This window comes from Pinus tabuliformis, chromosome 7 (genome assembly GCF_031772625.1).
Source record: "Pinus tabuliformis cultivar Carrire ecotype Pingquan chromosome 7, CPIR1, whole genome shotgun sequence".
In the NCBI taxonomy this organism is placed as follows: Eukaryota; Viridiplantae; Streptophyta; class Pinopsida; order Pinales; family Pinaceae; genus Pinus; species Pinus tabuliformis.
This window is the reverse complement of record NC_142293.1, coordinates 1,231,426,349-1,231,438,184: the sequence shown is the minus strand read 5'-3', so window position 1 is coordinate 1,231,438,184 and position 11,836 is coordinate 1,231,426,349. Positions and strand designations below refer to the sequence as shown.

General features: G+C 39.9%; 1 protein-coding gene across 1 annotated transcript; it reads right to left on the bottom strand.

Annotated features, from left to right (window-relative positions):
• Positions 1-685: 685 nt before the first annotated feature.
• LOC149251828 (uncharacterized) lies at positions 686-2,026 on the bottom strand. The gene has a single exon (XM_089454001.1). The coding sequence runs from the start codon at positions 2,024-2,026 to the stop codon at positions 686-688; it is 1,341 nt and encodes a 446-aa protein (XP_089310127.1).
• Between the last annotated feature and the right edge of the window lie 9,810 nt (positions 2,027-11,836).

Below are 11,836 nucleotides of genomic sequence, written 5' to 3'. Positions count from 1 at the left end.
GGTAACATAGGTCATTCACTTTTAGTCCAAACAGTCGACCATTTCTCTTTGCCTGTGCAAGGAGCCGATTGAGTCCTTCCATGACAATAAGGAAAAGAAGGGGAGATAGGGGGCATCCTTGTCTGTGTCCCCTCTCGGCATGAAAGAAATGTGAAGCTTATCCATTGATGAGTACACTGAAGGAGGCTGAGGTGATGCAAGACATGATCCATGTTGTGAAATCATGGGGGAAGCCCAAATGAATGAGAAGCATTTTGATGTAAAGCCAGCTAACACGGTCGAAGGCTTTTGCCAGGTCAATCTTTAAGATGATGCCCTTTAGCTTTTTGGTGCAGATCAAGTGTATGGCCTCTTGAGCAGTGCCAATGGCTTCGTGAATCTGTCGATTCTTAAGCAAATTGCTTGGGTGATATATGGAGAGAGAGGATGGGCCTGATCCTGTTGGCAATAATCTTTGCAATGATTTTGTAGAGACAATTGCAGAGAGAGATGGGGCGAAAGTCATTGAAAGATGATGGAGAATCAAACTTGGGTATAAGAGCAATGAAGGTGGAGTTAATGACATCATATAATTTTCCAGTGGTCCTGCATTCCTCCACTACTTTGAGCAGGTCTTGTCCCAAGAGTTCATAAAAGGCCAAATAAAATTCAATAGTCCATCCATCGGCCCTGGAATTTTATCTTTTTAAAACCATTTTAGGGTCCCCTCAAGTTCAGCAGTCGTCACTGGTGAGGTGAGATCATCCGCCATATCTTCATCCACAAACCGAGGAAAATGGCCAGCTACTTGAATAATGTCCGCTAGATTGGACCCAGGAGGGGTTTTGTAGAGATTCTGAAAATGAGAGGTGCCCAGAAGAGAAAGTTTATTGAAAGTGTCTGCCACACCTCCATCAGGTAAGGGCAGATTCCAAATAGTGTTAGACACCTTTCTTCCCTTGGCATAGTTCTGAAAGAATTTTGTGTTATCATCTCCTGCAAGAAGCCAAATGGCCCTACTCTTGAGTCTCCAAGTTTCCTCTCTCTCCTTCAATATCTTATCCTTTTGTTTCTCAAGCTCAATAAGATGGGATTTTTCATTAACAGTTGTAAACCCCTTGTTATGATCATCCATTAAATCACTCAGTTCTGATTCAATCTGAGATAGGATATGATCATCCCTCTGTACTTTCTCTTTAGCCCAGGTGATAGATAGTTGCTTGAGATGAGAAAGATTGTGGCAGAAACCCTCAGCCAGAGATCTATGTCCCGATATGGGATTTGCTTTCCAGTAGTCAGTGACTAGCTTGATGTATCCTGGATCTTGTAGCCACACATGGTTGAATTTAAAGGGGGATTTAGGCTTTGAATGGGGACCAAGGATCTCCAAATATATGGGAGAGTGATCAGATATGCCCCCAGAACCCACCCATTGTCTATATCTATTCAGATATTGTAACAGAGGCACCTTAATCAGGAATCGATCAAGCCTTCTAGCTAGAGCTGCATCCCCAATCCTTCTGTTCCTCCAAGTAGGAAGGGGCTTATTCATGGGGACATCAGAGAGGTTATGCTGCTCCAATAAATTCATCATATACCCTGATAGCGGATCCACTTGGGCTTGTGAACCCCATGATTCCCCAAATCCCAGGGAGAAATTGAGATCACCCCCAAGGACAAGGTGATAAGATGAAGTTATAGATAGATTGAGGAATCTATTCCAGAAATCCTCTCGCCTATGACAGGGTCCATATATGTTAATGATCCGGAGATCCATACCAAGTTCGGCCGAGAAAATATCCATACCAATAAACCCTAATCCACCCCACGATGATATGACCTTAATGGTGCGAGGATTGTATCCAATGGCTAACCCCCCAGAACGCCCCATAGCATCAAGAGAATAAAAGTGCCAACCAGGTTTTAAGGATTCCAAAGATCTGGTGATGAGATCAGCATCACCAAGGGTTTCTTGCAACATAATGATATCCACAGACTCAGTATCAAATAATCTGTGCAAGGCTAGTTTTTTGGAGGCACTAGCCATACCTCTGCAATTGAAGGAAAGCCACTTCATGGGGGAAATCGCCCCTGGGTATTCAACGCTCTAAGAACCCTATCCAAGGAGGATTGTTTGCCCGAAACAACTTCTGCCCCAGCCTTTTGAATGGCTTTAGAGAGATAAGATTTTCAGCCATGAGACGATTTGGTGAAAGATCTAGGGAGGGCAAGTCCCAACCCTGAATAGGAGGGTGTTTGACCTTCTGAGTGAGAGCGAGAGCGCAAATTGTATGAATGAGGCAGTTCAGACCAGTCCTTAGAGGATGAGAGAGGAATGGAGGGTGATGGTGGGAATGATGGAGTGGTGGTAGAAATGATGGGAGGGGGAATGGTGAGAGTGCAGGGTATGGAGGGAGTAAAGTGCTTAAAAGATGATGAATCTTGAAATGCAATGCTAGAATTAGATACAAAGGAGTTAGGGTGAGAGGAAAGAGGAGTACCCGCTTTTCTCGTAGCCTCAGCAGCAGCCCGGGAGCGCGTCATAGGAGGAGATGGTGTCCTGTGCGAACATTCTGCAGCCGGGGGAGAAGCGGCCCGAACAGTGGCCCGGGGGACCGAAACAGGAGTACGGTCCGGAAGAGAAACTGCTTGACCCTTTGTGGCTTCTGGTGCGATCGGAGGATTAGGTGATTTTTTGACCAGAGGGCATTCCTTGAATATATGCCCCACCTTATGACATCTTCTGCATCGAAACAGGACTCCTTCATAGTCTAGAATCTGAACCCAAGTGAAATTCCTCCACTGTAATGTGATTTTCTCCTCCAAACCCTCGCGGGTATCCAAATGAACCAGAATGCGGGCTAGGGTTCGATTCTTGGACTGAATGTAGGATTTATCATAGTCAAGGTAGGTGTCGAGCGTATTCCCAATCCTGACGAAAACATCCTCCGACCAATACTGTAGTGGGAGTCCCGGTAAACGAACCTAGAGTGGTCCAGCCCCAATCTGTTCCCTATTCTGATCGAACAATGGATTCCAACGCGTAAGGAGGACTGGAACCATCTCTATTTGCCAGTATCGAGCAAGTACTAGATCTGTATATTCCTCCTTTGAAAAATGTAGAGCAAACCACCCGCGAGGGAGGATTTGTACCTCCGGCAGTTCCTTGAGGGTATTGCCCCAGATTTCTTGTACCCAGAGAGTCAATCTCGCTGCCGAATAAGCCCTACAACGGACATGCCCAACCAGAACAGAGCTAGCCTTATCCGCGACTTCACCCATTGACAAACCCTCACAGAATCGGATGGTGAAATCCTTTGACAAACCCTTTACACACTTAACTTTCCGCTTACTAGTCCGGGGCGCAGTAGGATGATCCTGAAGGGGTTGGAAGGAGTGTACTCGTCTTGTTGAAATTGAGATGCCGATTTAACCCTAATCACAGGTGTTTCGAAGCATCCAGACGGGGAATTTGCAGTAGAAGTTGATGGGATGGAGCCGAGATTTGAAGGACCCCCAGCTGTGTGATCTGCAGCTTCAGTCCTTGCTTGATCTTGAGGCGATGGAGAGCTAGACAGATGAAGAATGTCTTCCGGAGGGTTTGGCTCAAATGAGGGCGAGGGCGATGAGACCGCGGCGAGCAGGTGAAGAGTACCAGGGAGGGTGACCACCGGGTTGGAGCAGGTGGGAGCAGATACAGAAGGCGGAGGGGAAACAGAAAACATCAGGTTAGGGTTAGGGCTTCCAAAAATAGGCTGGTCGGGAAACGGGTCTGGTGAGTAATCCACCTCCTCGAAGTCCATGTCTTCTTCCATATTCAGCAGGGAAACGGTACCGTGACTGCGGGCGACAGAAGGCAGCAACAAAGGGAACGGATGCAGTCAGAGAGCCAATCGGAGGTCTGCGGGGTAAATGGTGAGCCTGCAGTAAATCGAGAAAAATTACCCTAAACCCTTGCTAGGCAGAATATTCGGGAGCTCTGTCATCATGCCTCTCCAACATCCATCACCCCACTTAAACCTCCTATTGGGGGTTGAATTAATCCTCAAGCCTTCATTTATCCATTTATTAAAGTCTTCCGTTATATCCTTCTTATCGGGACTCTATCACCCCGTAGAAACCTTTGTTAACCTTTCTAAACCCTTAAACTACACATATATAACCTTTCCCTTTCAAAACCTTAGTTCATATATGTTATATCGCATGAAATGCTCTATCGACGCTATTTTCCTTCTAAACCCTTCTATAAAGGAATTATGTGCGTAACACACCTTTTTTCGCCTTTCGTACAACTCCTGCACAGATCCCGAGTCACCACCTTTATTTCTGATCGCAATCGGCTCCTTCGCGTGCACACCACACACACACACACACACACACACACACACATATCATCACTTCTCCGACTCCGATATGCGACTATCGGAATCCTTAACGCCACTTTTGCACTTTATATAAGACAAAGGAATTACATTAAAACTCCGCTCCGACACCCATAAGCGGATCTCAAAAACATTACAACCGTGACTATAGTTATCGTCGGGTCCGCCTCCTTTGAGCCTTTCCACTTTAACTTCCGATATTCGCCTTCTCTGATTGTCGATCAGTGTAGTCTCTGATCAAATCTTGACCGTCCGTTGTATCCATCGATCCAATGGTTGAGATTGCTCCCGACCGTTTAAATTGCGCACCTATTCTCCACCGTCGATCTGCACCCAACAGATCTGACGGCTGTCGTTGATATCGGGTAGATAACAAGTGCGAGGTTTAACCACCCGATAAAGTGGTTTCCTCTCGTCCTCTGTTGCCATGCATCGTTTGATGAGTGGAATCGACGCTCGTCCTTCAATACCGCTTATGGTTTTGAAGCCGCCTGAAATCCACTTTCACTGTTACAAAACCGCCTTCCTTCATTTAAAGTTCGCCGATGCAATATTCCGCTTGCTCTTTACTATTTAGTGACATCATTTGGACCGTTGATCTTCCAGATCCAACGACTGCTAAGCGTCGATGTTTCACTTCTTGCTCCTTCTTTTTACTTAGTTTTTGCGCTAAGTCTTTAGTTCTTATGCGATATTCTGCCTGCTCTTTAGCGACATCATTTGGACTGTTGATCTTCCAGATCCAACGACTGCTAAGCTCCGATGTTTCACTTCTCGCTTCTTATTTTTACTTAGTTTTTATGCTAAGTCTTCAGTTCTTCCATGATTTAGCTCCTCTTCAAAGGTTTCGATTCCTTCACTGTTTTCGCTGTAACCCCCTCCTGAGCTTGATTTCTATGATTTTTATCACTGACTATGGACTCTATTTAATCTCTCAATGGATTCAAAGATCCATCACGAACCGCTTGCATCGTTCTTCTCCTCTATACTCCGCCTCGACTCTGCTTGCAACCTCTGTTACAGAACCTACGAGTTCACACAGTAATCAATCATAAAGCACTCGATTCACACATTTGCACACTCAAAATCAAATGCCTCTGTATATAAACATATAAACAGTTGATTACATTCGAGACTTCTCTGTCTTGCATAGGCCTATTCTTCAATATCGTGGCCTCCCCTTGAGCTCTACCCGTAGGCTTACATTTATGCTAGGAAGTTTTGTTCAACTCTTCCTGGTTCGACTCCTAAATCTATTGAACTGACTCCTAGATGTACTCTATCCTCTATGTCCACTTCTAACTCATTAAATTCCTAAAATCTCTCTCTTGTTCCTCGAATCATGAACTACTTTAAGAGTTGGATTTGACTTCTAACTCTTTGTCATTACTAGCCACTCATGTCCTCCTTATTCAAGAGCATTTACAAGATATCTCACACATCTAATTTATTCCTATTCTATGCACTCAAAAGCCTAATATTACATTTATTCATCATTTAGGAATCCAACTTCCTAAAAATACATGACCCCCTATGTCTATTTAATTACAATGATTTTCCTTGGGCTGAATGCTCATGCATCACCTTGAGCCTAAACGATTTAACCTAGGAAACTTTTAAATTAAATCCATTAAAACTGACCAAACAATCTTTTCCTCATTACGATATATTAATATTTTCTTTCTTTTTACCCTGTCTGCCCACAATTTTTACTCATCTTTATTTAATGATGGCTGATGTGTAATACCTGAAATGTCAGAATCTAAAATTTTATGCAATTTATCTGAAACCCTTATAACAATATGAGAAACTGAGGAAGCTTACATTCTCTTATCCTGTTTGAGATGGTAGGAGAGACTCCTAGCATTTTTCATTTTCTTGTGTGTGTAATGTACACGGTTGCTTTTAATTTCTGATTTTATTTGAGACTCTCTACTTTTATCTATATTCCAAACTCTATGTTGCAATAGTGCATGTTCAAAATTCCTATTTTATTCTTATGCCTTATGTTTTGTGTACATGTGATTTGAATAAACGTTGTAAGTTGTGACTATGGCAATGAGTTGGCCAATGTGTTAAGTAGATACAATCTAACCAATTGCCACTTTGTTTCCTCCACAAAGACATACTCAAGTTATCTACAGGCCAGTTTTCATATATGTTCGAAATACACGGGAAAGGGAAGATACATTCTTTAGCGTCCTTTTCGAGAAGTGAAGTGAAAGCTGAACCATTCACTTAAATTGTAACTGATTTCATCTAGTGGCCAAGTGGTGACCATGATATTATTTTAGTAGTTGATCAAAGGGTTTTCGTCTGAGATTTCTAACAACAGTTAGCAGACTGTCCGTATGGTCCAATTCATTTATCAAAAAGATACCATACAGTGGTCATCAACTTACTTTAGGAGGAAATTCACAGTATTTGAGCAGGGTTATCTGTTTGAAATGTTAGGGTGTTGAATCTCAGACTAAAGAAGGTGCCAAGTACAAGTAGATGCAACAAAAAGAGTTATGGATGGTTATGCAAGAGATCAACTCACGAACAAATGTAAGAATCCGATTCTTCAGTTGGTCTGATGAACAAATTGAGTGAAGCAATAACATCGGGAAGATCAAATTAAAAACATACACATTATACCACAGGGTTCTACAACTTTAGTCACATTACTGGTTTTAAGGATTATATGATGGTAGAGGCTCATAAATATGTCATTATAGTATAAATATTAAGGGCCAAAAGGTTGAATAGATTTAATTTGGAATAAGATTGTTTCCATTTTTTCCTTTTGGTCTTCTAAGCTAGGGCACCTGATCAATCGTTTTAAAGACCCTTTTCTAAGCGAGCCTTTTATTAAAGAAAGCAAGTTTTTATTTGAAAATGTGAGTTAATTTCTTGGATTTGTGTTGTTCCCCTTAATTGGCTAACTAGGCCAATTGCAGATGTGGACTCAATCATCAGGGGTGCACTTTCTTATATCTTGATGATAAAATTTTGTTATAGGTGACCCACCGCAATGTGTTAATCATTGCTTTCTTTATCAAGCTTTATTTGTGTCTGCTCTCCTTATTGAGCATCCTTTAGTCTGACAAGTCTTTACATTGTGAATATCCTAGAAAGGCTAAAATTACTACAGTGAATATTTTTCATATTTAAAATAGCATTACATTCCTCGAAAAATGCAGCATGAACCTTAAAGTCTCAATGGAAGGCCTTAGAGTCCATAGAAATAAGGAACCCAATTGAATTTATGGAGTAACATAGGTTGAGCTGAAAGATAAACTGATTATTGCAGAAAATTTTCCCAGGGGCATTATCAAAGCGGGTAGGAAAGAGTGCCACTTTGCCAAAAAATGGAGAGCAAAGCTATTGTTGTCTATAGTTGCATGTTATCTTTAAATCCCCTATCGGATTTCTTCTAACCCCCCATCCACTGCACTGGTACCTGTCACGTATGCATCCCAATGACCTTCATCTTTACAAGAAAAATTGCTGCATTACCATAATTATACTTTAATTATTTTTTCCGTTGTCATACTTTCTGCTGCACTTGCACTTAATTGTACCCATGCAACGCTGCTCTTGTCCATCTTTACTAGATTGAGAATTCGTGCCAAATGGCATGGTCAATAGACCATGTAATGAAGGCTTATATGAATTTATGAAGTAACATAGGTTGAGCTGAAAGATAAACTGATTATTGCAGAAAATTTTCCCGGGGCCATTATGAAAGCGGGTATGAAAGAGTGCCACTTTGCCAAAAAATGGAGAGCAAAGTTATTGTTGTCTATAGTTGCATGCTATCTTTAAATCCCCTATCGGATTTCTTCTAACCCCCCATCCACTGCGCTGGTACCTGTCACGTATGCATCCCAATGACTGTCATCTTTACAAGAAAAATTAATTGCTGCACTGCCATAATTATACTTCAATTATTTTTTCCGTTGTTATACTTTCTGCTGCACTTGCACTTAATTGTACCCATGCAACGCTGCTGTTGTCCATCTTTACTAGATTGAGAATTCGAGCCAAATGGCATGGTCAATAGACCATGTAATGAAGGCTTATACTCTAGAGGCCTACAAAACTTCCAATCTTCATGAGTTAGAAGAAGGCTGAGTTAATGTAGTACCAGTATTGACCTTAGCTGAGAGGAAGATTGGTTTGGGGGTAAATATATTACTGTTTAATAAAATTGTGGAAAATTATGAACCCAATCATTCCACCATATAGCAAGATGGCCTTCCCTAGTTTGGAAACGAGCTCATCTAGGAAAATGATGATCACATTGTCATTGCTGAGTTCCTATTTGCTTTCTTATTTGGACCATGACTCCATGAATCATTAAGGTCATATACTACCTTCGTACTTAGTCTAAAATATTTGAAGGCCTAAAATAATAATAATAAATCCTTTCCGTTTAGATCACGAGACCAGCTCCTAGTGGCTGTTAGTTGATCAATCTATTCCTAGCTTATTTACTCTCCAAATAAGGTCACACTTGTTATTTTCCATGCATATGTGAGACCTATCAGTAATCCGGTTCTTTTAAAAGGATAACAAGTAGGACAAGGATTTACAAATTGGATTGCCTCATCTTGTCCTGTCACTAGATGTGCCTTTGTTCTAATTAGTGCCTATTTCTTGTCCTTAAATAATTTTAATTATTCTTTGGATGAAAGGTAAAATGTTATAGCTGTAAACATCTGGTAAAGTGTGTATTGTGTTTATTGATGTGCCTGATGTTTCGGGTGAACACTTACCCATCAATGAACACAATACACAGTTTACCAGAAGTTTACAACTACATCAAGTTATTGACTGTGGAAATATTCATACTAAGGTAAAATGTTATCTTGACTGTGGAAATATTCATACTAAGGTAAAATGTTATCTTTTTTATACTTCTTAAGTCTCCATTAACTTAAATTTATAAAAAAATATCCCATTAGCTTAAGTTTATAAAAAATCTACCATTCACCTTTTTCTTCGACGAGGTACAATGTATATGACTAGCCCTAGCAAATTTGTTTTATATGGGATGCCTTACTAATGATAGCAAACATGTAGAGTAATAAAGGGAATTTTTGAGGGAGTACCTTGTTGATACTTATTTAGTGTGGCCCAATCAACATCATGGAAGAGCGAATGTTGCAGCAAGTTTGAAGAACTTTTTGTCCATCACCTAGCTTGGCTTGACTTCATTGGCTTTGACAACCCCACACTTGACAGGATGTAGCATACCACATGCTTAGTGGGGAATTGAACCCTTATGAGGGAAGGAATATTACCGCCCCCACTTGACCTCTGATGGTAAAAATATCTTGTTCCTCTTTCCCATCAACCATTATCCATGAGTGTTAATGATCGATGGTAATAACTATTAACAACCTTAATGCTATCTAGGATCAACGGTCAAGGGTGAATTTGTATTTATACATTGTAATGTCTTATTAAAGGGGATTGGTAGGTTTATTTTAGATTTGTATTAAAAAAGTTATGACTTTGTCTATTTTATAATTAAGTGTTACGATGATAATTGCATTTACCCACCTATTGTCAATTAGTTTGTCATTCTTTACAAGTCTTATCTTGTTATGGGTGTTTAGTCCCCTTAATGTCACATTGACATGATCGTTCTTACATATTTGTAGAAATGATGATGAGGGACAACCTTATTTTGCCTCTAGATATTATTGCGTCCATGCGTGTGTATGTAGTTAGACTTGCATATTTATCTCTACTTCTCTTCATGTCATTCTTATTCATGTACTTAGAAAGCTATTTGAGTATTGAAGAGAATTTTGCTTTATCTTAATGTAATGCAAACATGAGCATAACATCTAGTGCTATTATTATTATTTTTTTAAATAAATTGACAATGGCAATTTTGATTGCAATTGGTGACAACAACCTTGGTTAAGAGACGAAGTAGATAGTAGTCACATTGTGAACGCCATCCATTTCAAAAAGAGAAAAAGGAAAATATAAAAGGGGAAAAGGAGAATATGTGTGTGAAGTTATTTGATTAACAAAAGTTCCTACATAGAGTTGTCTAGGCAACAAGTTGCTTGAGAAGAAGAGCTTCCGATGTTGTGAGATGAACGAACTAAAGTTTACATCCAAGAAGACGTGAGGAAAACCATAAGATAGTACATGAGTTTAAATAACATTTTGATAGAAACAAAGAAATTAAATGGTGTATGGTGTTGTTTCTTGCTTGTTAGCAGAGAAATTTAAATAATTATAAGAAGAGATGAGATGACAAGAGGTTTACGACATGGGATAATGATGTTAGGGAGAAGATCATGATTCTAAGAATTGTTGTTGTTGTTTTTTTTTTTTTTTTTTAATTTTTAATTTTTAATTTTTTATCAATCTAGTGAAAGATAGTAACTTGCAAGTGAAATTGATTTAGCACTTCTAACTTTGTTTTGATTTGTTGCAAGCTTGACCATCCAAGAATTAGTCAATGGTGATGATGATGTGGGGAAGACATGGTCATTGAGGTCGAAAGGAGAATTGGTAGGGGCATGCTTCAAGAATTACTAGAGAAAGAAAGCATTGCTAGTCATTGAACAAAGAAGAATAAGTTTTGAAAGGCCAAAGAGTGCTTGGTGAAAAGGCAGAGACATCGACAAAAAATGTGAGAAAGATGAAGAAGACTAAAATTGATAGGAGGACATCAAACTATGGTAGGAAGGTGATAGATAGATCATTGATGATGAATGTCTAGATAGTATATCCAGAGGTGTCAAGGCATTCCCTTAGTTTTGGGAGTTGCAAATTGCAAGTCTTTTGCTAAAGATCCAACCCACAAATTTTAAAATCTAAGAAATTTTAGGTTTGAAGGCTTGGTCATAAAACAAGTTAATTTGGAATTATAAAACAACCAATGAATATTATAGTTGAGAATAATTAGTATTTAGTGTTAGTCACAATTACAATTGATATATTAAGGGTTACATGGACGTGTTTCATCCTAGAAAAACCTAACTCTAATATTATGTGACATGTTAGGCATCATGAATTGGGTCATTGTCATAGTGATAATCCCCATGCTTGAGCCAGAAATACTTTTTGCTATTGGATTGGTGTTTATATAGGATATGTTAACTTTTGATGTTTTCAATAGTTTGTACACTGTGTTTATGATTGTTCATGAGACTTTGGGTATATGGTGTATGATTAGCCCTTGGATGGTCCACGATGGACTTGCACATTGGAGATGGCTTTACTCATTGAATGCTTAACTTGAGTTGGTTAATTGCATGACATTCTTCCTTAGAGTGTTACATTCTTCACGATGGTCACTTGTACATTGGTTGATTGCTTCAAAGGACACCTTGTTGAGCCCTAAATAACATGGGGTAGCTTGGATGCTTTCATGAAGGCATGGAGTTGACTTGGGGATGCATGGGTTTTGACAATGTTCGTGCATGTGGAGTAGAATTGGTGAAGCACGTTGCTTAGGA